Source organism: Pleurodeles waltl, chromosome 1_2, assembly GCF_031143425.1.
Source record: "Pleurodeles waltl isolate 20211129_DDA chromosome 1_2, aPleWal1.hap1.20221129, whole genome shotgun sequence".
Classification (NCBI taxonomy): domain Eukaryota; kingdom Metazoa; phylum Chordata; class Amphibia; order Caudata; family Salamandridae; genus Pleurodeles; species Pleurodeles waltl.
The window spans coordinates 1,334,582,982-1,334,610,692 of NC_090437.1; the positions used below are offsets into that span (position 1 = coordinate 1,334,582,982).

A 27,711-nucleotide genomic window follows, 5' to 3' on the forward strand; every position below is an offset into this window, starting at 1 on the left:
TCCTGGGAGTAGTCAGTCACACAATGGGGCACTCCTTTCACCGTAGCAGCCTTTACTCTCGCAGAGGCTCTTCATGGTCCAGAAACGATCTGATTTTATGGGGCCAGAGACCCAGTACTTATACCAGAAAATGACTTTGATGTGTGGATGACTTCAAAAGGTCTCTCTGAAGTGCACAGGTCCCCCTTTCTGCCCAGCCCCAGTCTATCAGTGGGAACAAATCACCCCATCTGTGTGTGCTCTGGCCACTACCCTTTGAAGTGTAAGTGTGAGCCTTTCCCAACCTCCTCCCCAGGAAGACCCATCAGTATGCAGATGAATACAGATGCAGTTGAGTATCCTGTGTTGTGGGTGTCTGAAGGGAATGCACAAGTGAAGCTGTCACCTATCCCAGGCCAAACGTGGATTGGAGACAGGCTGTAGGCACACAGACCAGTGAGGGCAGAGAAATGCCTACTTTCTAAAAGTGACATATATAGGGGTTGGGACCATATAATCCAGCCAGGTTGGCACTCCTTGAAATTCATAAAATACAAAATGCTGTGGCTGAAATCTACAAATATAAACTTAATATTATCAGGCAAGCAAATGAATTTTCTTGACATGTATATTTATTCACTTATTATTTCATAATATTCTAAAATATTTGAAACATATAAATGTATCCATTAAACCACATTCAAGGTATTAAAAAAACATTAAATACAATTCAAACATAACACCTCATAAAATGAAAAACATCAATACTTATTCTTGTGACCAGTCAACAATTAAATGCACAGGATATCATTACTATTAGTGCATTTCCTCTTGCTGTTTATGTCATTGGGGGTTCTTAACCAGTACTGTTACAGTAGACTTTAACAGTTCATATAACATGTCTACTGTACAACATAAATCTGTAAAAGAAACTCCCCAAATAGATCCGTCATCGCATTTCGAATCTCTTTTTCATTTGGGTTCTCACCAGGATCCTGACTGGTTCAAATTCTCAGTCTTTTTGGGAATGAGCACATTCAACTTGTTTTTTTAGAATTATTTTTATCCTTCAAAAGGCGGCTTCTTTCTGGCCTCCATTTGAATTCACATATTGTTCAAATCCCATCTGGGCTTTTCGTCTTCTTTTTGAATCATTTGAATGTGGTTTAACAGATATGTTTATCTGTTCAAAATATTTTAGAATATTTGGAAGAAAATTAATTTTCTTGCCTGTTAAGTTGACATTTGTAGATTTTAGCCAGGGCATTTTGAGTTTTATGTATCACTTTCTATGGAACAATTCTTTATATTTTGTTTCAGCGAAAGTAACATGGGTACCTTGCATTTGCCACATATTGTGTTGCCTACAACTCATAGGGCTGGCTGTTTAGTGTTATAACAGTATATTCAAATTGTCTTACACGTCCACATGCCTGCAACCCTGGGGCCGGTGGCGAAAATAGCTTATATCAAGGTAGTAACATGAAAGAAAGGAACACAAACCACCCTCTAACTCCAGCTCCCCATCCTTCCCTGCAGGTGCTTACGATAGCGACTAGTGTATGCCAGGTGACAGCTAGCTGCTCAGGTTGGGGGACCCTATTTCCTGGCCCCTGTGTCCACCGCCCCTGTGGTGCGTCGTGGATCAAGCGCAGCACCCTGAGGTACATAGGGCAAGTCAACTCCCTAAAATTCCTTCATTATGAGCTTTATAAAGGGGTCAGAAAGGTCCATGTACCTAGCAGAGTCCGGGTTGGCCAGAGAGAATTTCTCCATGCTCATGACAAACCACAGTCTATGTAGCCATCGAATATGGTCAGGGATATGAGCCATTCCCCAGTGTGATAGTATGACCTGATTTATGGTGTTGAAAGCCAATGCCATCTAACGCCCCTTGCGTGAGCATAGTGGATATACCAATGCATTAGGAGCCCCAATATAATGTAAGCAGGGAATCATGGGATGGTGGTCTCAAAGGCGCTGTCTATGTCATCTAGGACTTGCTCCTAATAGCGGGAGAGTTTGGGCAGTGCCAAAGCAAGTGCAATAAGGTGCCAGTTTTACCACAACCCCTCCCGCACTCTGCTGATCCGTAGGCTGCCCACTTCCGGATTCTTGCTGGGGTATGGTACCAATAGGAGCCAATCTTATAGGCAGTCTACATTCTGGCTATACAATGTGCTGTGTGGTGTATCCTATAGTGTATGTCAGACCAGTCTTTGTCGGAGAAGGCCCTCTCCAATTACGCTTCCCACTTCAGCTGACTTTTGGTCTTGGGCGGTGATGCATCCCCCCCAGTAAGTTGTACAGGTCCGAGACCAGGTGCCAGTCCTCAGTTTTGAGAAAGATTCACTTTTCAAAGGCCACAGTGCTCTTCCTGTGCCCGCTAGAGCTGCCCATGGTGCAGCTGTAAGTACTGGACCTAATTTGAGTCTGGCAGGGAATAGTAGGCCTTACGCTGATCAAAACAAATAAGCTCCTCTACATCAAATAAAGAGCCCAGGCGTTTACACCCTCCCTCTCACCCCATCACTCAACTTTTTTAAGGTGTAGGCCAGGGGGGAAATCAGGGTTAGCTATTAACGGAGTCATAGGGGAGGGGAAGGTCATTAGTCTGGCTGTGGCCTAGGCGTTGGGTTGTGGCGTGATCTCCGTATCCACGAGGTAAGTCAATATCACCACCTAGGTTGTCTGGCGCCATGTACAAGGTGCTATAGAAGAACCGAAATCCCTCTGCAGCCTCATCTGCTGTCTCTGTCCTGGCAGAAGGGCCGGTGCAGATCATTTTGATTGCCCTAGCATGGACCTGGCTACACAAATGATGCCCAAGCATACACCCCCACAGTTGCCATTTAGGTAGAATTTATGCTTAAGGCGCATTATCGAGTACTCTTCCCAGTCTTGATCAAGATGTCTAAGGAGTCCCTCCAGACTCCTTGAACACCTGTTCATTTAGGGGCAGACTCCAAGTCTGCCACCTCCTTCCCTAGAGCCTCCCTTTTTTCCCTCCGGCGGCGGTTGTCTGCTGCTGATATTGCAATCAGTTATCCCCTAAGTACTAATTTCAGGGTTTCCCAAACTGAGGCAAGCGGTGTGTCACCGGTGTCATTTGTTTGTATATATGGTGTTATCACTTTTCTAAGAGCAGTGATGGTGGGCTGGGAGTCTAAACTACTGTCCCTTGGTCACCAGAGTGAGCTCACCACCCGAGGCACAGGCATCCACAATGGCAGGTGCAATGGAGCATAATCTGACAGGGATCGTGGTGCGATGGTGGCATCTGCTATTAGTCCCAAGAGGGCTGGAGTGGCTAAGAAGTAATCAAGTCGAGCAGAGGTTTTATGAGCAGCTAAATAAAAAGTGAAGTCGTGGATTGCAGGATGTAGATCATGCCACAAATCCTGTAAGCCACAGTCAGTGAGCCACTGAAGCCCCGCATTGGACAGACTGTATACATGCCCATTCCGCTGCCTGATCTATCAAAATGTGTATCAATGACTTAGATGAGGTCGCCCTCATTAATACTGCTGCATCTAGCGTCAGTAAAATTGGTGCTAGGTAGGAGGTCAGGAATGACTCTTGGTGCTCGTTTGTTGCATAAATATCCACCAGGGTCATTGTGAGCAAACCTAGTGCTAGGCGTATGGCTAGTAGGTGGCCCTGTACCTCCCCCATGTTCGATAGATTTTCCCCTTCAAAACTATGGAAGAGTAGGATGGCCACCCGGCCTTTCTTTGTTGGACCCAAAGACCAAATTTGTTTAGGGAAATGGCTAGAACGCATCCTATACACACCTTTCCAGAGCAGATGAGTCTCCTGGAGGAGGGATATATCCGCCCGAGTGCTCCAGTAGGGAAAGAACGGCTAAGCGTACATTAAGGCTGAGAATTTTCAGGTCCATAAATCCCAGGGATAGGAGCTAGGTGACCTGGAGACCACTACAGGTGGTGTCGGGCCCCGCATGAGCCCAATCTGCCCAGTTTAAGAATCCCAGTCGCTGCTCTAGTGAGCGTTATATCACAAGAATAGGATATACACAAACACCCGAATCAAACTCAACCAACATAACCACATAAACCATTGGAACAGACCATACACAATGGCAAAGTTAATGAGCTGTGGCCCCATTGGACCAGGCGGGCCATTTACCTCTGTCGTACCTCTCCGAGCTTGGGAGGCCACGCGGGAAGTCAAGGTGAGGTCTTCACCAGGGATCACTCAACTGCTCTCAGTGCTCCGCTCCGGGTGATGCCCCTCCCCTCCTGAACTGACCACACAGGCCTCCGTGGCGTGCAATGTCCCATGCTCAAACAGTCCAGTTGAGTCGGAGAAAGCCATCCCCCAGGGTAGTTGATGGAACGTTGCTCCTTCACATCCTCAGGCACACAGGCCCGCTGCTCCGCCCGTCTGGGCCAGGCTCAGCTCCATCCTTTCTGCATCATACCTGTCAGTGGCATCCTCCCCTCACACAGACCAGCTCCTCCAGGTCCCAGACACTGCCCGAATGCTGTCGCTTATTTCAGGGGGAATTTCAGTAAGCAGGCAGAGCACTTTACGTAGTTATTGTGTGGCAGGGACTGAGAGACAAAGATCCATGTCTCACCCGTCCGCCACCTTGGCCACGCCCCTCTATGTATCATTTTCTAAAAGTGGCATTTCTCAAATAGTAATAATAAATCTGACTTTACCAGTAAACAGGATTATCAATACCATTCCAAAGATACTAAACCTGATGCACCTACTCCTCTCTCATCGGGAATTACAGTTTTAAAGTATTTTAAGGAATTCCCAATGCTGGCCTATGGGTAGGCCTCACAGTGATGAAAAATTACTTTGTGAGTTTGTCATTACTAGGACATGTAAAACGTAAAGTGCATGTGCTGCTTTTTACTTATATAGCACCCTATTCTATGGGCTACCTAGGGTCTACCTTTGAGTGACTTGTAAGTAAGAAAAGAGGGGTTTAAGGCTTGGCAAGAAGGCTTAAATGCCCAGTCGAGATGGCAGTGAAACTGCACATGCAGGGTCTGCAGTGGCAGGCCTGAGACATGTTTACAAGGCTACTTACGTGCGTGGTGCAACCAGTGCTGCAGCACCACTTTTAACATTTAATTTCCGGGCCCTGGGCCACAAGAGCAACAACAGATAGAGCAACAAAACAGGAGGTAAAGGCAAAACTGTCTGGGTTAAGACAACCCTAAGGATGTCAGGTCTAACAGGAAGAATATATGTACAGTTCTGGATATTAAGCCTAGTCCACACTGTTTTGGATGCCATCCACCCACAGATGGCCAAAATACTTAACTTAGAGCACTGTGCTACCCTTGTGGATACCTGGTGATACGATCCCCATAAGGGCACAATCTGGTAAAGACACAGATGTCTATCTGTTAGAATTGAATTCTCTTCTACCTGTCCTCCCTCCTTCTTCCTCCTCACTCCCCTACTGCCCCCCTCTCTTCCTTCTTGAATTTCCCCTTTTCTTCTCTAGACTCCATTCCTTTCTCCTACTATCTATTTTTTTCAGTGATTTGAATTCCATTTAAATAGTTGGAATGTGGAGGGCAACAGATCCCCCAAGTTTGCCCTGTACTGTGTATACCCCAGGTGATGGAGGGACTTGTACCGACTGGGTATGCAGGGATGTAGTTCTAGGGTTATGATGGTTTTGGTTAAATTGTTCTTTTTTATTTAATAATCAGTGAGATGGACGCAGTGCTTTCCTAGATCACACATGTTATAGGGGGATTTGGAGACTGATATCAGTGACTAGACATGATGCATACTACTGAAGAGGGCCCTCAGCAACACTGAGGCCTCATTATGAGGCTGGTGGTTATCAGACCGCCAGCCTCGCAGTGGAGGTCTTACTGCCGCGGACCCGATGGTAAAGACCGCCGCATTACAAGTTGTGGAGATTGGCTGAAGCCAAACCGCCACAACACCGCCTGGCTCGCCGGTGTGGTCACAACGACGCGGCCGGGTTGAGCTCCTCCAGGACAGCAGCAGGCCTCAGGCCACTGTAGGAAAGTACCATCTTGCCTGGCATGTTTCCCCCATATTTCACTGTATATATGTTGTTTTAGTTGTATGTGTCACTGGGACCCTGCCAGCCAGGGCCCCAGTGCTCATAAGTGTGCCCTGTATGTGTTACCTGTGTTATGACTAACTGTCTCACTGAGGCTCTGCTATCCAGAACCTCAGAGGATATGCTCTCTCATTTTCTTTCCAAATTGCCACTAACAGGCTAGTGACCAATTTCACCAATTTACATTGGCATACTGGAACACCCTTGTAATTCCCTAGTTATGGTACTGAGGTACCCAGGGTATTGGGGTTCCAGGAGATCCCTATGGGCTGCAGCATTTCTTGTGCCACCCATAGGGAGATCTGACAATTCTTACACAGGCCTGCCAGTGCAGCCTGAGTGAAATAACGTCCATGTTATTTCACATGCACTTAAGTAACTTATAAGTCACCTATATGTCTAACCTTTACCTGGTAAAGGTTGGGTGCTAAGTTACTTAGTGTGTGGGCACCCTGGCACTAGCCAAGGTGCTCCCACATTGTTCAGGGCAAATTCCCTGGACTTTGTGAGTGCGGGGACACCATTACACGCGTGCACTATACATATGTCACGACATATGTATAGCGTCACAATGGTAACTCCGAACATGGCCATGTAACATGTCTAGGATCATGGAATTGTCACCCCAATGCCATTCTGGCATTGGGGGGACAATTCCATGATCCCCCGAGTCTCTAGCTCAGACCTGGGTACTGCCAAACTACCTTTCCCGGGGTTTCACTGCAGCTGCTGCCAACCCCTCAGACAGGTTTCTGCCCTCCTGGGGTCCAGCCAGGCCTGGCCCAGGAAGGCAGAACAAAGGACTTCCTCAGAGAGAGGGTGTTACACCCTCTCCCTTTGGAAAAAGGTGTCAGGGCTGGGGAGGAGTAGCCTCCCCCAGCCTCCGGAAATGCTTTGATGGGCACAGATGGTGCCCATCTCTGCATAAGCCAGTCTGCACCGGTTCAGGGATCCCTCAGCCCTGCTCTGGCGCGAAACTAGACAAAGGAAAGGGGAGTGACCACTCCCCTGACCTGCACCTCCCCTGGGAGGTGCCCAGAGCTCCTCCAGTGTGCTCCAGACCTCTGCCATCTTGGAAACAGAGGTGCTGCTGGCACACTGGACTGCTCTGAGTGGCCAGTGCCAGCAGGTGACGTCAGAGACTCCTTCTGATAGGCTCCTTTAGGTGTTGCTAGCCTATCCTCTCTCCTAGGTAGCTAAACCTCCTTTTCTGGCTATTTAGGGTCTCTGCTTTGGGGGATTCATTAGATAATGAATGCAAGAGCTCATCAGAGTTCCTCTGCATCTCTCTCTTCACCTTCTGCCAAGGTATCGACTGCTGACGTGCTGAAAGCCTGCAAAACTGCAACAAAGTAGCAAAGACGACTACTGCGACCTTGTAACGCTGATCCTGCCGCCTTCTCGACTGTTTTCCTGGTGGTGCATGCTGTGGGGGTAGTCTGCCTCCTCTCTGCACTAGAAGCTCCGAAGAAATCTCCTGTGGGTCGACGGAATCTTCCCCCTGCAACCGCAGGCACCAAAGAACTGCATCACCGGTGCTCTGGGTCACGACGAGCGAGGTCCCTTGAACTCAGCAACTCTGTCCAAGTGACTCCCACAGTCCTGTGACTCTTCAGTCCAAGTTTGGTGGAGGTAAGTCCTTGCCTCCCCACGCTAGACTGCATTGCTGGGAACTGCATGTTTTGCAACTACTCCGGCTCCTGTGCACTCTTCCAGGACTTCCTTTGTGCACAGCCAAGCCTGGGTCCCTGGCACTCTAACCTGCAGTGCACGACCTCCAGAGTTGTCCTCTAGCGTCGTGGCACCCTCTTTTGTGACTTCGGGTGAGCTCCGGTTCACTCCACTTCGTAGTGCCTGTTCCAGCACTTCTGCGGGTGCTGCTTGCTTCTGAGAGAGCTCCTTGTCTTGCTGGGCGCCCCCTCTGTCCCCTCACACAATTGGCGACATCCTGGTCCCTCCTGGGCCACAGCAGCATCCAAAAACCCTAACCGCAACCCTTGCAGCTAGCAAGGCTTGTTTGTGGTCTTTCTGCACGGAAACACCTCTGCACAACTCTTCACGACGTGGGACATCCATCCTCCAAAGGGGAAGTTTCTAGCCCTTGTCGTTCTTACAGAATCCACAGCTTCTACCATCCAGTGGCAGCTTCTTTGCACCCACAACTGGCATTTCCTGGGCATCTGCCCACTCCCGACTTGATCGTGACTCTTGGACTTGGTCCTCTTGTTCCACAGGTACTCTCGTCAGGAAATCCATCGTTGTTGCATTGCTGGTGTTGGTCTTCCTTGCAGAATTCCCCTATCACGACCTCTGTGCTCTTTGGGGAACTTAGGTGCACTTTGCACCCACTTTTCAGGGTCTGGGGGTGGGCTATTTTTCTAACCCTCACTGTTTTCTTACAGTCCCAGCGACCCTCTACAAGGTCACATAGGTTTGGGGTCCATTCGTGGTTCGCATTCCACTTCTAGAGTATATGGTTTGTGTTGCCCTATCCCTATGTGCCCCCATTGCATTCTATTGTGACTATACATTGTTTGCACTGTTTTCTATTGCTATTACTGCATATTTTGGTATTGTGTACATATATCTTGTGTATTTTTGCTATCCTCATACTGAGGGTACTCACTGAGATACTTTTAGCATATTGTCATAAAAATAAAGTACCTTTATTTTTAGTATATCTGTGTATTGTGTTTTCTTATGATATTGTGCAAGTGACACTAGTGGTACTGTAGGAGCTTCACTCGTCTCCTAGTTCAGCCTAAGCTGCTCTGCTAAGCTACCTTTTCTATCAGCCTAAGCTGCTAGACACCCCTCTACACTAATAAGGGATACCTGGGCCTGGTGCAAGGTGTAAGTACCTCTTGGTACCCACTACAAGCCAGTCCAGCCTCCTACAGCCACCACCCGGATAATGAGGCAGCAACCGCCAGGATTTTTGTGGTCATCACCCCACCAAGAAAACCCTGGCGGAAACGCACCCGGCGCCAGGAATCCCAATTCCAGTTGCCAGCACACACACCCCCACACGTCCACACTCCTCCATGCACCCCTCACCCATCCACGCACCTCTATGCACTCCCCACCCCTCCACAAACTTGCAAACACCCCCACCCAACCTCACATATCATACAAGCACCCCCACCCGCTTTCACACTGACATACATGCACCCCCCTCCCCAATCATTCACACCCCAACCCCTCCACATTCATGCACACCCCCACCCTTCCACGCATGCATACATTCACACACTCTCCCTCCGCATCCGCACACTTGCACACACACCCTCATCTACACACACCCTCATCCCCACACTTGCACATACACCCCTCATCCGCACCCTTGCACAGAGACACCCTCACTCACTCGCAGACTCCCACACATGCACCCCCACTCACATGTATCCTAATACACACACCTACTCATTTACACCCTGACATTCCCCCTCCCCTCTGCATACATGCAGACACACACAGCCTCCACGCACACATAAATACACACACGCACACCTATTCAGGCACACATACATGCACACACCACACACATGCACCCAACATCCCCCACCCCTTTCGGACAATCAACTTATCTTTTACGGCAAGTTGGTCGTCCGTGAGGGGATGGGTCCTGGCGTATTCCACCGCCAGCACTGCACAGCCAACATCGTAATACAGCAGGCAGTGTCTTATTGCCATGGCGGTGCTGACGATGGAACCTCCTCTTCAACTCCATCGGCCAGGCTGACGGAGTCAGATTTCCACTTGTAAATTAGTGGAAGTCCTTTCAGGTCTCCTAGTATGGCAGTCAGTAGAACGCCAGCACTGGCGATCTGTTGACTGCAGCGGCTCCGGCGGTCTTTAACAAAAACCTCCAAAGTCATAATGAGGGTCTCAGTCCTTATGTGGAATATAAACGGGATAGGCAACAAGATCAAAAGAGGACTTTTCGCTGCTTACCTCAAACACCTCACGCCAGATGTGGTCTTCCTACAGGAGACCCACTTCTGGGAACATACTCTCATTTCCCGGGGGGTACCTGTTCTGATCTGGGAAACTCCTCCTTTTCAGGTGCAACACTCATAGCTGGATCCACTGGGAACTTATGCAGCAGTTCAGGGCATTTGGGGGGAGGGTGACTGTGACCCTGGTTAGTGCATATGCCCCCCTCCTCCAATCATACACCTTAACCAAAATCACCAATATCTTCTACGACTCATGCTTAATACTCTGGCTGTTAAGGATAGCTTAGATCTTAGTTTCGTCGCTCCACAGTACTATTTCCTTCAGGATCAAATGAAGACGAGTAATGCAGCTGGACCCCTAATGAAGCCATGGTATCCCTGTAAGCCCTTGAGACAAAAGCAGGGCCCCGGTCCATATGGAAAGCTGCAACAGCATATGTACAGACAAAGACTTGCAAATCTTTAATGACAGTTTGAGCGGCAGCCGAGCGTTGTGGCCAGACCCACAGAAAGCTGGAGCATGAGTCTACAGTGACTAAAATGTATTTGATTGCACTGTCTGGTGTCAGAGGACCACAGTGGTCCAAGTACACAAATTGTAAAGGTCTGTTGTAAATTAAGAGGGGTGTCTGTGGTGGGCGCTTAACACTAGAGCCTTTTATTTATTTACAGATGTCACTACAAAGGACATACTGTTTGGCCTGTTTGTAAATACCTGGCCACCAATAGCATGATTGCAATATTGTAGCGGCCACACCAGCATGTGCAGATGCAACTCCCTCATGCGCTTCTTTTTACTAACTCTGGTCTCTGTTGGGAATCACTCGGACCCCCACACCTGGAATTCTTACTTCTGCGTCAAACATGCCTCCTATCCGGTAGGAATATGTAGTGGTATAGGCTTTGGGCATAGGTGTGCCTCCAGCCGTCGCTCCTATAGCTGCTAATGTTTCATCATCCACTCTTGTTCTAGAGTGTGTTACTGCTACGACCGAAGCCATTGCTACTGCCGACTTTGCTGCTTCATCAGCCAAAGTGTTGCCTTCAACGTGTATTTCAACACGTTGGTGTCCTAGTGTGTGTACAACATGGACATTCTGTAGTTTTTCCTTCAGATCCGCTACTTTCCCCCACAGGAGTCTGTGTTTTATGGTATTTCCTTTTGAATCTCTGAACCCATTTTGTCACCAGTAATGCAGGTATTCTTTGAAGGACTGGACACAGTAGTACGAATCACAGACAATTAGAGTCATCTGTTCTGGACCCGTATGTTCCAGTGCCATCACCAGAGCCCTGAGCTCCCTAAAAGTCTGTGTGTATGTTTTCTCTGGATGGAACTTGCCATATACCCACTCACAACTGCGCAAGCAGCTGAATATTGGTGTTTGGTGCGTAGAGCAGGTTGTGCTGAAACATCAGTGTTCAAAAATGTTTTGTATTGTTCAATAAGTAATGAATTTGATGGGACTGGATATTCAAGTTCGTATTGTAGGAATTCCTGGGTCTGTAATTTGGAATCAAACACATAATCAACATCAGTGGCAGTCCGAGACGTTGCCCATTAAATCCAACGTGGATGTAATGCTTTAGCGTTCTGAAAGCTCGCTTTGGTGACAGCCTCAAGGGCTGGGGATACAACAATAATGCATTTCCCTTGGGCCAGAGGTCTCTCTTTTTCTCATGGGACCAAAGCGTTGTTCGGCTGTAGAATATAGATGTGATTTATATGCAATTGGGACGGTCTCACCTACATTGAAAGTCACATAGGTGAAAGCGATGGCACCAGCAATTACTCTGATGACCAAATGTTTTTTGTTGTCCCTTGTGTGTAGATGTTTTGCTTCAAGCATGTCTTTTTGTAGTGCTTTGAGAATGCGTGTGTGTTAGACTGTCCAGAATTTGCTGGTAAAGTCAGGACGTATTAGGTCATTTAATTGTTTAATGCGTTGTGCATAGTCTGTAATGTAATTTCTGCCAAAATTCAGGAAGCCCAACACTGATTGCAGCTTTTTTATTGTATTTGGTGGTTGTAGTTGAGAGCATTTTTCAAAAAATTGGGGCGCCAGGCTCTTGCTTTCATCTGACAACTCGTATCCCAGAAATAGGACACTGGGAAATGCTATCTTTGTTTTTTTTAATTTGAATTTGTAGCTGACTTCGGCAAATCCTACAACAACGTGGGCTACCCGTCTAAAATGTTGTATGAGGTCATCATCCATGAAGTAAATATAATCCACACAGAACAACGCCTCAGGGTCTATGTTGTGTAATATTGATGTCACTCGAGCTGAGAACAGATCCACACTTATAGCCTTGTGGGAGTCGGCAACATGTTTTCTGAAATTTGTTAAGTCCCTACTTTCAGGCGCAATGTTTTGGCAGAAGAAACCATTAGATAGATACAGGGTGGTTTTGTAATTTCCTTGCACAATACTGTTCTTTAGTGCTGTACTATGTGTGTTTTGTATAGCATGTTTTTTGTGTGACTATTTAAATGCCTATAGTCTAAGACTATTCTATATGAGTGGTCGGGTTTAGCGACTGGAAATAATGGATTATTCATTGATGAGTCTGAGGGTTCAATGACACCCTGGTACTCTAATTGTGTGAGGATTTCCCTCACTGGGGCTTTTGCGCCATATTTTATTGGATACTGAGGTTGGGGCTGAGGTTGGGATTTTATTGGTATTATGTAATAGGGAGAATCTTTGTCCCACCCTACATGATTGCGATATAGTGCAGGTGCCTGCACTATTGCCCAATCAATGGCATATTTTTCAACAAGCTCTTTCAGAACAAGGGGCAAGAATGATTTTTCAATTATGTCCCCTCCATATGGGAGATCACGGACAAATACTGGTGGACAATCTTTTTCAGCCAGCATAATATCATACATGGAGACAACGCGATCCCAAAAGATGGCGTCTATTATGCGTTCGATGTCCCCTTCGGCAAATACCGTGCCTCATGTATTGCAGTTTTCAATTGTGGGAACCATCTCAAAAGGCAAGCACATTGTCAAAATTATATATTTATCCTAAGGTCCCGTATGGAGAAAGACTGCTTCCAGTGCATTTCCTTTTTGAGCTAACCAAAACAGAATCTCCTCTTGTTGGGCGGTTACTTTACCCATCACTGAATGTGCAGGTGCAGGATTAATGCCTGGGGTTACTGCATGTGCTTGCACTGGAGCAGCTCATGCTGGGTTTATGTTTGATGTTTGAAATACAAATTGTACTAACAATCTATATATTGTTATGATCTCTGTATAAGCGGCGGACCTCAGCCACCCGCTAAGCGTGCTGCATCAGGATGTGGTGTATATGCGGCCAATAAAGGCCAGGTCAGTCCAGCATTACTAAATGGACCTACCCTAACAGGTAAAATTGTGTGGGGTAGAGTGCCATCAAGACAATTATTGTGGTCTTGATAAGATAAAGGTATTTCTAAATATGCATAAGCTCTGTATTGTGCAGGTTGATTTACAGGTATATAGTTATGAAATGTATTTGTGTTCCCATCTACTGCTGGAAGGAATAAAAAAGAAATCTGTTCTGTAGGCTGCTTGGGCCTGCTACAACAAATGTAATTGGACCTCCCTGGGCCCCTTGCCAATAAATGTGCAGCAAGGGGGCCTCTCATATTTACTGCTACTGCTACCCGTTGAGGGTTCACCATATTACTAATTGATGCATTCAGAGATGAGGATACCAACTGGGGATTAATCCTTCTATGGTTCAAGCTTGAACAACCTACAGCTCAGGATAGGTCCCACCTACCTAGCTGAGGAGGAAATCCTCAATATCAGGGACATCTCTGTATATAGTATTGATGTGTCTTTAGCCTTCAATGAGACAGAGATACTTAGGAGGATCTGATTTTTCATGCCTGACCAAATATTGGTGGTGCCATGTCGCGTAGGTTCCCATTAGGGTAACGAGGCTACTGGAATTGGATGGTAGGATCACCTGGATTGTGGGTACAGAGTACAATTCCACACCAGGTGACATCTGTCAGCCTAATCCATGGTTTCAGGCTAACTAGACCGAGATGATTATGGCAACTGGGCTCATGGTAATATAGACTCCCCAGGGAATCGTGGTACATCAGATCACATCCCTTTCTCTCAGTTACCAAGATCTTACTCAGGCAAAGACAACAGGGGCAGAATATATTTCAAGAAGCATTTATAAAAATATCTGCATCTTGGAGAAAAGCAGGTGCATAGCAATAACAAGGATAATAAAAGACAATAGGGGCAGGCATGTGACTAAAAGTGTAATACACAAAAACAGTCTTACCATGCTGTCCAAACAGGGTAGTGGATCTATAGCCCCTCACCTATGCTTGGTATGAGCACAGCATGCTAAGCATAGTCTGCTCTCTGGGTTTCCCCGGGGAAAACATCATCCCTCATACCTGAAGGAGAGGCCTGAGGTCTAAAGAGACACCGTCCCCATCTGGTTCATGGCTCAGCCGTCTAAGCAAGTAGCTGTAGCGAAGCTTGCAGCAATCAGCATACTGTTGTGGTCCTTTGGCTGGAATATCCCTCTAACGTTTCGGGGACTAAGTGGTGTTTATATAATAAAACAGCTGACATTCTAAGAAATGGTCCCCACGTATGAGTGTATTTCTGTGAATGCTGGAGACACAGCATACCACATTTGTTGGAAACCCTATCTGACTGTAGCCTTGGAGAAAGCACAAAGTGAACTACATGTCCTACTAAGAACACAATGCTTTCCTAGGCAAAAGGATAATAAGATAGAGAGAAAATAAAATAGCACCTCAAATGAAGCTATTGGTAGAAAAATAAAGCAGTGCCATATAAAATGTAATAGGGTTAAAGTGCACAGCAGCAGGCCTAGTTAGCTAAGACAACGTGTCTAAAACCTGGCTTAAATAGCTACACAACAGTAGGTGATGATACAAGCAAATTTGACAGTTGAGAATTGTGAGGGATAGTGGGATTAGGTTTTGGGAGTTGTAGGAAGCTGGCCAGGTGTGTGGTGAGCACCTATGGTGTTATCACCTTATACCAGGTCCAGGTATCTTCTATTAGTGAGGTGTAGACAGTGTCTAGGAATACCACTATAGTCACACAGCACTTATAGGCATGAAAGAACCACACGGTGTTACAAAAATAACGGTACTTCAGTATAGTAACACAAATACTAAAATACTGTTCAGGCAATACTCCACTAGAAGGTGAGTAAACACATTATTAGATACAAATTAGAAGTCAGGAATTAGCATAGAAAACAATAGAAAACAGTGAAATAGCAGAATATAATGTAAACCATAGTGGGAGACCAAACCATATACTAAGTAAGTGGAAGGCAATAGTCAGTCTCCCACCCAAGGAAGTGAAATCTGTAGAAGAGAGCTGGAGGAACTAGGAACCCCAAAAGGTAAGTACCAGGGTGCCCCCCAGCGACTAGGAGAGAAGAGGAAAGTACCTGTTTTTTCCCAAACCCACAGATAAGCTTAGGAAAAGGACTGTACAGGACCCAAACAAGACTGGAAGAAACCAAAAGTGGATCCTGACAGAAGAGGACCTGGAAACGAAGGTTGAGTTGGATTGTCCGGTTGGGGCAGGAGCTACTACCCAACCTTCTCGAGTTGCAGGACCAGGTCGACGGTGAGGATAAGGAGTCAGCTGTGCAGCACTGGAGCAGTAGAGGAGTTCCAGAAGTAATGCAGTCAATGTCCCATGGCGGAAGAAGAGTTACAGTCAGTCAGTGGTCTGGAAAAAACACCATCAAGCCTTGGCAAAGGCAAGAGTCGCAGATGAAGAGTTGTATAGCTGGGTACTATCCTGCAAGGAGAGGCAAGGGCTTACTGTCTCCCAAGTTGGAAAGCTGGTAGAGAGGACCAGGGGGACCACTAAAGAACACCACCTTTGTTGCAGGATCCATGCAGTTCCAGAGGAGAGAGGGTCCACGCAGCAGGTCATCATTGCAGTTGGTGCCTACGCAGGCAGGGGAGTGACTCCTTCACTCCAAGGGAGATTCCATCTTGTTTCTTGTGCAGGCTGCAGCCGGAGAAACAAGGTTGCAAAGCGGGGTTGTCACTGGAGTTGCAGATTGTCGCTTCCTGAAGGGTTCTGTTGCAGACCCACTGGTCAGAAGATGAAGCAACTGATGCAGAGGAGTCCTGCTTGAATCTTGCATGGTAAAGGCCCACCATGGAGGGGTACCCTACATAACCCAGGAAGGGGGATTGGTCACCTAGCAGGGTGACCACATATCAGGATGGAGCTGTAATGTTACCTGCCTGACTTGGCCACTCAGATGCTCCCAACAGCCTTCACCCACCTTGGATACAAGATGGCAGAATCAAGTGGTCACCTGGAGGAGCTCTGGGCACCATCCCTGGGTTGGTGATGGACAGGGGAGTGGTCACTACCCTTTCCATTGTCCAGTTTTGTGCCAGAGCAGGAACTGGGGGTCCCTGGACTGGTGCAAACCTGTTTAGCCGAAGCATACCGATGGCCTGGGGAGGCTACCCCATGAAACACCTATTTCCAAAGGGAGAGGATGTTGCCTCTCTCTCCCAAAGGAAATCCTTTGTTCTGCCTTCCTCTATTTGAACAGGCTAAGCAGCAGGAGGGCAGAAACCTGTCTGTGAGATGACAGCAGCAGAGGCTCCCCGGACAACCCAAGAAGACTGGTAGGAGCAATGCTGAGGATCCTCTAAGGAGCCCCCAGAGTGCATGGAAGCACACAAACAATACTGGCAACAGTATTGGGGTATGATTCTGACATGTTTGATACCAAACATGCCCAGTTGTGGAGTTACCATTATGTAGCTGGACACAGGTAGTGACCTATGTCCAGTACAGGGGTAAATTGTCTTCCCCGCACTTACGAAGTCCAGGAAAACGCGGCTGGTGTTTGCATGAGCAGAGGTGCCCTCACACAAAGGTAGTTGCACCCTGCTCTCTGGGCTAAGAGGGCCTGCCATAGGGGTGACATAGTGATCTGGTGCAGTGACCTGAGGGAATGGGTGCATGTACCTTTTCATGCAGGCTGCAATAGCAGGCCTGCAGACACATTTTACATGGGCTCCCATGGGTGCATTATACAATTATACATGCTGCAGCCCACGGGGATCCCCTGGTGCCCCAATGCCCTGGGTACCTCAGTACCATATACTAGGGAATTATATGGTGGCCCCAGTATGCCAATTGTGGGGTGTGCTAAGTCCTAAGCCACCAAATTATGAGGGAGAGAGCACAGTCACGGGGGTTCTGGTTATCAGGATGACAGGGAACACAGTCAAAAACACTGACAGCTGGCAAAAGGTGAGGGTAACCATGCCAAAAAGAGGGTACTTCCCTCCAGGAGTGTAGGAGGGGTTTGTGAGGTTGCATGAATTGAGGAACTGAGTCTTTTACTATAAGAACAGGGAAAGTTAAATGAAACAGGAGAAATTGCTGGACTCAAAGTAAACACTTTTCTCAACAAGAATTTAAAGTAATTGTTCTTTCATCAGTTTTTGTACCTTTGGAGGAAGAAAGTGATCTTTTTCTGAAAGGTGAGAGATGGATATTGGTCATAACAGTCTGAAATGATGTTTATCAATAGGAAGAGGCATGGAGGTAGCTTATTGTGTAAACGAAAAAGAGCCTAAAGAAGAAAGGATGTATAAAGGACGAGTAACTATCAAACCAAAGAGAGGTGGATTCTGACTTTGTATCTGACAAATATGAGAGATTTATTTGATAAAGAAAGCATTGTGATAGGATGGAAAAGCTGGAGAATACACACTTCTTTCTTGTTTATTTCACTTGAGTTTGAGGAGAGACATTGTATTTAAGTTTAAAGTGATTGGTTCTTTAATAAAATCTGTAAACATGAATATTTGAGTTTAGAAGTATTCCAAGTAAAATTAGTTTTAATTAAAACGTGTTTCAAGCAAGAAGTGCTGAGTGGGAGAATTTTGCATTTGTCTTAATTAAGCTTATAACTCAAAAGAGTAGCAACATTTTTAACTTCTGTAAGAAATGCTGGTAGAGAGGAATCCTGTTTGGCCAGAAAAAAGAATATTGTCAGCATCAACACAAACTTGACTTGTTTATCCCTGTGACAAAAAAAAACTTTAATAGGGTTTTGTCTTAAAAGACAAGGTTCTAGTGTGAGAATAAAGAGTAAAGGAAAGAAAGGACATCCTGGTCTAACACCTCTAAGCAATGAGAAGGAGGGGGAGATTACGGGCTTGATTTAGATCTTGTCGGTGTTACAATTAAGCCGCGTCAACGGTGGACCTGAGAAGACTGTCATGTGGATGGTGTTCCGCCTGCCGTATTTATATGTTACAGCTCTGCAAGTGGAAGATTGCCGACGGATTGCTGACGGAGGGCAAAAGACCCAATGGACCTCATACAATGGCAGGGGCTATGCACCAGAGGAAAGTGACACACACATACACACTGTCCCTCACCCATATGTGTCTCCCCTGCACTACACACTACACAACACACCACATTTACGCCATCATCCATTACATTTCCAACACAACACAACCCATACATGCCAAAAGACTCATTAACATACATCCATGACACAACACACACACACTCACACACCACTGACAATGCACCCACACATGCCACAACCATGACAACCAACACACATCACAATACTTTCCTGGCATCAGCGCGGGTGGTGTTTCTTGGGGAAGACGGCAGAACGAATGCAGACTTTCATCTATGGAACTGCCAACATCTAAATACGGCAGGCAGACCGTCATGGTGGCGGACAGGTTTTCCGTTGACACGTCAATGGCAGGACCGTTAACGCTAATCTAAATCAGGCCCTAAACTATTAAACAATTGTAGCAGTGGGTGCTGCATATAGATCTGAGACCAGATTGATATATTTGGGACCAAACCAATAAAGGGTTTGATAAACAAAACTCCTGTACATGCAGTCAAATGCGTTTTCAGTATCTAAAGAGAGAGTAGCTGCTAACGATTGATTATAAGCTTGGGGTATACTTAAAACTTTAAAGAATCACCTGGTATGAGCTGAAATATGTTTACCTTTGATAAATCCTAACTGCTCTTTTTCTGTGAGGGATGCCAAAAAGGGCCAAGAGGAAGAGCAAGAAGTTGAGCAAAACAAATTGTGATCAGAGTTGTCTATGGAAATAGGTAGCTAATTCTTACATACCATAGGGTGTCTACCATCTTTACGCATGAGGCAAATTAATGCATCTTGGAAGGCTCTCCCTGCTGATTTCTTATTCTTAAAAGAGGAAAATAAATGATGAATTTTAGGAACTAATAACTTAGAGAATGGAAGATGAAATTCACTGGGAAAACCATGAGGACCGGGAGCGTTCCCTGTTTTAATCAATTTTATTGTTCTTATAATATCTTTAGGAGAGATATCCTATTCCAAAGGACTTTTTTAAAAGGACAATAATTGATGATGCATACTGTCAGCGTCACTGAAAACCAGAGGGGAGCTATCCTGTAGAATAGATTCTTTTTTTTGCTCGATTATTTTTACAGTCAAGATAATTTACCATAACTTACCTACGTTATTCTGGTTTTCATACAATTTAGTACTAAATTTAAGTAAATAAGAGGCAGACTATTGTGTGGAAAGTTTGTTGAATTGAGATTTTGCTTCGATTAGATCATCTAAGTGAGCTTTGGATTTGGTAGTAAAATACTGATTTTCTAGTGATCTGATATGCTACATAACTTCAAGTTATTTTTGTGACATTATTATTATTTTTTAAAATAATGACGTCTCCAGCCATAACATCAAAACAGTCCCAAACAATCTGGGATGAGAGTGTAGGCCAGACCCCAGCCCTAACAATCAAACAGTACAATTTAGCATTTCACTGACTATTTTCAATTCAGCTGTTACATGTTTGATAGAACATGTTTTCAGCTAACTACTCCAAAAAAAATGTATAATATAAAAAAATAGATAAAGGTTGCATGTACAATAGGGCCCTATATTGCATTGTTTGGGTTCTGCTGACTTTTACAAACCACTCGGTTGAACAAATGAATCCTAACAGGTACAGAACTATGGGCCATACAGTATGTACGAAAGCTTTTTCCCATAGACACAGAATGGGTAAAATCCTTTCGTACATCTGGCCCTATGTATATTCTCTCCAGGACACCACGAAGGTTGGGGGAGTTTATCCCAGTCCCACCCATTACTGTATACAAACACTGTTATACCTGACAGCCTTAGGGTAGTTTTCTACCCAACGTTTTGTCCCTTAACCATGTCTCAGGCCTGCCATTACAGAGCATGTGTGTGCACTTTTAAACTGCCATGTCAACCTGGCAAATGGAATCTCTTTTCAGGCCTCATCCTTCCCTTTTTATACCTAATGGTTACTCATATGGTATGACCACAGGGCAGGGTGCAATATATGTGAAAGGCAGGACATGTACTTTTAGGTTTTACATACCCTGGTAGTGAAAAACTCCCAAATTCATATTTCATCTTATCTTTCCCATAGGATTACATTGGGATTATCCTATTACAACGTATAGGTGTAATTCCCAATCTGGAAGAGATAGTTTTGTCAAGATTGATTTCTCTGACCTCACAATTTAAAATTTTAGATTTTACATTTTCTCACTTTGTGCCTACTGCCTGTCTCCAATACATGTCTGTGGTGGGGTGACAGCTGGGCCTGTGCCACACACAAAGGGAGCTTAGGCGTGACTGATAGGCCACCAACATCCTGATGGGCTATCCTGGACAGAATGGGTGGGAGAGGCTGACACCTACACCTGAAAAGGCAGTATCCTGCCATACACAAAGAGCTGCATACCCCCATGTAATGAGTCTGGAGCCAGGCCAGGAAGGGAGGGCCTCTGTGTTCTTTAAAGACACTTGTTTGAAGACTCTCCCACTTCAAAGGCACAACTGGGTATAAGTACTGGACCTCTGACACCCCAAACTAAGTACACATCTGCACCTGTAGATACTCTACTCTCTCCATCCCAGGACCAAAGTGACACCAAACGCTTGCTGGCTTGCCTTCTGTTTTCTGAAGTCTCAGGGACAGAAAAGACTTCCTACACTCCTGCTACAGCTCTGTGATCCGTCTTCAACCAGCTCCTGACCTCCTGGAGGCACCCCTCCAGTCCTGGGAGCTTAATGTGGTTTTGTGGCACATAAAATCCAACTTTTTGGCTCTTCACGGCCATGAAAGGGCCCACTCACACTGGGACCATGCTGCCTGCATGAAGAATTAACACGAGCCATTGCATGTTTGTCTCTTCACACAGCAAGTATTGCCACTCACATCCACAAGGCTCAAGGCTGTCCATGCATGTCACCCGGCCTACTCTTCGCACCCACAGACCAACACCAGTGGCACTCTTCTAGCTCCTGGCAATCTTTTTCCCTTCGAACGGGACTCCATTTTGAGACGGTAAAACTGCAGCAGGACTTGCCTGTGACTCATCCGCCCTGCGCTCCATCACAGTCGACCTGAGCTTTTGGATTTACCCCAGCCTTGCGCGAACAGATATCCCCGGTTGGTGCTTTATGCTATTAAGGACTATATTGCATTATAATTTTTAAAAATTCATAACTCGACTTCTACCTTCTATCATTTTGGTCTTGTTTTACTCATATATCAAGGTCTATTTTTCCAATCGTGTGTGATGTCTTTTTGTGTGGCGTTTTCATTGTTTAACGGTTTGAAGTGTTACACAAACAGTTTATGTATTGCCTCCTAACTTAAGCCTGACTGCTCTGTGCCAAGCTAGAGGGTGAGCACTGGTGAACTTTTAGTGTGCCTCTGACTTACCCTGACTAGGATTGTGGTTCCTGCTTGGATAGGGTGCATACCTCTGCCAACCAGAAACTCAATTCCTAACAAACATGCATTTCAATATAGTGATTGAAAAGAGGGAGCTTAACCTGATACCTGATACATTCAATACAATGGAAAGCAAGGAGATGTCAACAGACTGTTTCTTAAAATAAAGGACTAGAGCTGAGAAAAGAGAAGGGTGGAAGCAGGATATGGACCAGGCCTTTAGGCTGGGAGGCATAATGGCCACATTCAAGCATCTTTGCCTGATGAAAGGTTCCGGAGGTCGGAGTGAGAGGAGGAACAGAGAGATGTTCATCACATATTATAGTGTGTTAGAAGCTAGAGAGTACTTTAGGATCGATGGATGGGCTAGGGCAAAAAGATTTAATGGGGTTTGGAGCAGAGGGAGAGAGATACATGAACTCTGCGGTGATTGATCCTGGGATGCAGGCAAGACTGTGAAGAGAAACGGCTGGATGGCAGTCCGCTGGGTCTCCTTGGGGATTCAGAATTGGGCTGCTGCGCAGGTGAGTTCAGGGTGGAAAGCCTTCCCATAGCCATCTATGCTGGAGATGGTCTGACTTATGTTTCTAGAAAGAATGTCCATGTGGACACAATAAGAACAACAGACATCCAACATACAAAACAACGAGGGTGGGAGACCTCAGGGCTCCTTTTCCAGCTCAAACCAGCCCTCTTTTCACCCTACAGTTTTTGTTACTGTAGCTAATGAATGGAAGACACCCATTATAGTTGTTAGGGCATCTGCGGTACAAAGACCTGTCTTTGAATTACTGTCCGTATTCCATGTCATTCACCCATAGGACAAAAGCCTGCAGGTGCAGTTTGCCCCATCGCGCTTAATCTGGCACCAGCGGACAGCTTCTGGACAACTGCAAGGGATGGGGCAGTGAGGATACGCACAGAAGAGACAGGACCAGCCTCAGATCCTCCAGTCACCACCCACCAGATATTATGGGATTCAATTCAGTGTTTTGGCAACCACTCAGCAATGGCTGTGAAGAGAGATGGACAATGGAAAACTACCACCTATCTCCAGTACTACCAGGCATGCCGGGCAGCAGCCAAGAGCTTTCTGAAGGTGAGATGAATTGTTTTTAAAAGTTTGTGAGTTTAATGAGAGAAGAAGATGCTTGTCTCTGCTTAAATGGTCACAACACAAATAGTACAGTCAACGATGGACAAATGTTTGCTACCTTCAAATTTTACACCTGTACATTGTTACATATGTTTGGGCAACATGTTTGTTTTATTTATTCATTTGTAGTTCTATATAGTGGGTACCAGATGCTGGAGTGTAAGAGCACTTCACAAGAGAAAACTGCTGTGTTTGAGATTGTATTCAATACTGTCAGTAATTAGACAGGAACATTATAATGATAATTTGCAATATTCCCATATAATATCCCGATTCCCACTACAATGTAACTTGGCAAATACTCCAAGTATACATCTATGCACAGAAGGGAAGGCTGACCTACAACATTTCTCACCTCAGGTGGTTAATCCCCATCTGGTGATGGACAACGGTCCGATGGATTCCAGAGGTGATCTTTGCTCGTATTCCACCTGTAACCTTTTGTGATTCCTTATATGAAGTGGGTGCACTCCGACGTGAGTCTTGTGCTAGTTGTGCTGTAGAATCTGAGCTGCACCTTCCTGAGGAAGACCAACAAGGCTGGCATTTGTGTAAAATGCTTGTGTTCCCGTTCAGCTGAAACTTGAACACACAATTTGAGCTGGACTGTTCTTTTTTTAAGGAGAAACAAGATTGGTTTGCCTACAAATTGTAAATGATAATGTACCAAAAGTAGTCACTGTTAAATGATAAGTGATATTGGTCTGTAAGAAAAAAGAATAGGGCCACAAGACCTTACATGATGTCAATCATTGTTTCTTGTTGTTATTGAGTTCAGTACTCCCAATCAACTTATAGGCAGACATCTTGTGGTTCGTTCACATACAACAAACATTTATTATGCCAACAACCAGCACACACAGAGAACACATTTTACAATTATTCACAAGCTAATTCAAGAAAAAACAATTAATTAGATGGTGGAACCATTCAAACTATGGTGGTCAAGTTCCAAGACAAAAGACATTGCCACCCCTGTGATAGATGTCATCAGTCATATGTAAAAACAATTGAAAGCAAGTGTAAAGAAACAACTCAGTTTGGCGGTCTGTCAATGGCAGGCTGCATGCTCAATGTGTTGCACTAACTGACTGCGTATCAATTTCACCTGGTTCCCCACTATTATATTCGGAAAGATGGCAGATGGTTTCTATAGAGGCCTTATTGTGGGACAGCATTATAGAGAAAGTTAGAAACAGTAAGGGATTACAATATCATAAACAGATTGAAAGAAGATCTATGTGATGTCTTCTGCTGGTACCAATAACACAGCACCCAAAATCAGGGTGCCCCAAACACCATCATTCCCTGACTGTAAGCAATGACACAGAGCATGAATTTCAAACCTAATTAGGTAAACTAATAGAGCTACTAGAACTGATTACCCCAACCTTGGTAATCCTGGTCCACAGCATTGCTACGTAGAAGAGTTAGTATGATTCTGATGCACCGGTGCATGCTCTCAATATTGTAGATTGCATTAGTGATGTGCCCCATGCAAGTATGTTTATTGTGTGTATCAGAACCTTGCATCACGTGGAACTCATGTTTTCAGTCATGCATTCTGCCTCGCTCCAATAATCCATATACCCACATCCAAATCCCATTTGACCCTGATCTGCAAGGTTTGCTGAGGTTTACCTTAGTCAGTGAGATTCAGGGGGTGCGTATCTCAAAGTTAGCAACAAAAAAAAACAGTGGCCTGCATGGTGGAGATGTGAAATGACCACGGTATGTGACGGACTGCATTAGGTGGGCCTCCACCTAGAGAGTGGGTGAAAATGATGGGTTGGGATGCTACCCCGAGCAAATGCCAGTGGTTGTACTATTTGCAAGCATTCATCCCACCACCTGCCAAAGTATCTGATTTCCAAAAACTAGTACATGTTCACCCATTTAAGCAGCACTTCTATTGCTGCAAGTTTACTACTTTTTCAGTAAATGGGTCACTATAAATATTTATGACACGGATCCAACATATGAATAATTTAAAGCCTCTTATTAAAATGAGAACAATGAGGATACCAGACACAGAAATAGCAAACACACCTGAGGGCCGCCAGCCCCAACCACCAAATTAAGAATGCATCTGACGGGCGTCATCCTAAACACTCCTGTTGAAGCTTCGACCATACCCATCCTTCCTGGGCCTGGTGGTTTCTCTTTGGAGCGCATGACAATGGTCAACACAACTGGAGTCCCTGCCATGGGATCACTTAATTTGAATGTATTTTCACTGCATGCAGACTTCTTCATATCTGCTACAAGATTTGCAGATATGCAGATTTGTAGAGTACACTCTCACCAATGGACAGCCTGGCGCTGAACAGGTGAAAGTCTAGCCACACCGAGGGGTTAGTGATGCTACTCAAAATACCTGGTCTTCAGCTTCTTGCAGAATTCACGACGGGAGGAGGATGCTCCTATGTGTAGCGGGAGGTTGTTCAACACTTTAGGAGCTGAGTAGGAAAAGCCTTGACTGCCGGAACTGGTTTTCCATACGCATGGGATTTGTGCAAGCAGGAGTCTGGATGAGTGAAAGTGTCAGAAAGGGTTGTGAAAGCAGATGTGACTTTTGAAGTATGCTGAGCCAGTGTTATGTAGTACCTTGAAGGTGTGGGTGAGGAGTTTGAATTCTGCTTGTTTGTGAATGGGGAGTCAGTGCAGCTGCTTCAGGGGTGGTGTGGGTGCTGTGTGGGAGGTTGACAGTGATTAAGGTAGCAGAGTTCGAAATGGTCTGCAGCTTTCCGGTGCGTTGTTCATTAATCCTGGCATAGAGGGCGTTTCCATAGTCAAGATAGCTTGTGATCAGGACATCCATGACGAGTTTCTGAATGGGACCCACTTGAACATCTTCCTAAGCATCTTCAGGGTATGGAAGCATGAAGCAGTAGTGGCAGTGACTTGGGTGGTCATATCAAGCTTGCTGTTGATGATGACTTTGAGGTACTTGGGGGCATATTTAAGAAAGATGGCACTGCTCACAGTGCAGTGCCACTTTTGTTGCGCTAATTAGCGCCCCCCTAATGCCACCATGTGTGCACCATATTTAAAATACGGCACACCATGGCAGTAGTTAGGCAACTAGCATCAAACTTTTTGATGCTACCCGGCGCTTTCCAGGATTAGCATAAAAAATTCTGCCGCTAATCCTGCAAAGCAGCCAAAGTCTCCGACCAGGCGTTAAAAGTGCCGAAAAAATGGCACAAGGAAATCTCTTAGATTTCCTTGTGCCAATTTATTTGCCCCCCCTAACGGGGGAATGCCCCTTTGCATACATTATGCCTGGCGCCTGCATAATGTAGTGCAGAGGGTTACAAAGCGACACAATGCATGCATTGCTCCACTTTGTAAATATAGTGCACTGTTTTTGGCCTCAATGGGCAACATTTGTGTAAAAAAATGACGCTAATGTGGCACAAGGAGGCTCTAGGAACTCTTAAATATGCCCCTTGTGTGGTGTGGTTGGTCCTAGATCTGTTAGTCACCAGATGGAGTACCACAGTGATGAGCTCTTTCAGGAGACCACAATGCCTTGCTGTCTTGGTGATGTTCAGATTTAGACATTTGGGTCCACATTTGTACTTTTTTAGCACTGCATTTGCGCCGCTTTTTTAAGCAAAACAGCGCAAACTTACAAACTACAATTGTATTTTGCAAGTTTGCGCCGTTTTTGCGTGAAAAAATGATGCAAATGCGGCGCTAAAAAAGTATAAATATGGGCCTTGATCTTCATCCAGTGGGCAATTTCAGTCATGCAGGCATTGAACTTGATCCAAATACTCCTTGAGGGAGAGAATGAGTTGTGTGTCGTTGGCGTAGGAGAGGACATTGGTGTTTTGAGAGCGGATGATGCCGAGTAGAGGGATCATGTTTGCAATGAAGAGGGTCGGGTTCGGAGAGTATTCTTGAGGATTCCACAGGCAAATAAAGCTGAACCAGAGCCGAGCCATTTATCTGGCTTGGCTCTAAGGGTACATGCACAAGCAGCGCCATGAAAGTGTTTGCCAAATATATATTGCAATAAAAATAATGTACAAATATTACACAATTTCTTCAAATTTTAAAAACAAATGAATTCCTTTAACATGCTGAAGTGTTTCATCTTAGTACATCAGATTATATCACTGCATTAAAAGTGATAGTTTTACAAACATTCATGCCGTGCCCCCCAACGACAATGCCATTAGTGAACTAACAGGAAACTCATTAGTCATGTGAGCCCTAAACGTGGCCTAGATTGTTACTATAGCTGAAGCAACATTATAGTTTATTAAATTGAACATAAGAGTTACTTGTACCACACACATCCTGAACACAGATTTTTAAAAGTGCGCCAATATGTGATGATAAAGAAAAAGGATGCTCTGTAAAGAATAATGTTTGCCTAGGATCACACAATTTGGATAAACAAGGAAGCTGGTATTGATTCCAGGCTATCTGGCTTTGCACTTTGAAATTCAGCCAACAGATGAGTATTGCTGTTTCTCTTTTACTCTCAAAGATTACTGTTTTGTTTTTCATCCTTGGCTCAAAACAAGAAATAATGACACAAACATAGCAGCCCCAACTCAGGACCCCCAGACCCAACTACTAAGTCAAGAATGCATTACAGTTTTTTTGGGGGGGTGTCCACACCCTAAACACACCCTCCCTGAAGCTACGCCCCTGAACCTTTGTCGCGCTGAGATCAGAGTGTCACACCATATCCA

At 45.4% G+C, this 27,711-nt stretch overlaps 1 protein-coding gene across 1 annotated transcript in view; it reads left to right on the forward strand.

Moving 5' to 3' along the window:
- LOC138251856 (long-chain-fatty-acid--CoA ligase ACSBG2-like) overlaps window positions 1-27,711 on the forward strand; it is a 374,130-nt gene that overhangs the window by 58,646 nt on the left and 287,773 nt on the right. Inside the window, exon 2 of the mRNA XM_069205685.1 lies at window positions 22,665-22,942. Within this exon, the coding sequence (XP_069061786.1) occupies window positions 22,665-22,942 (278 nt within the window). The remainder of the gene's footprint in view (window positions 1-22,664; window positions 22,943-27,711) is intronic.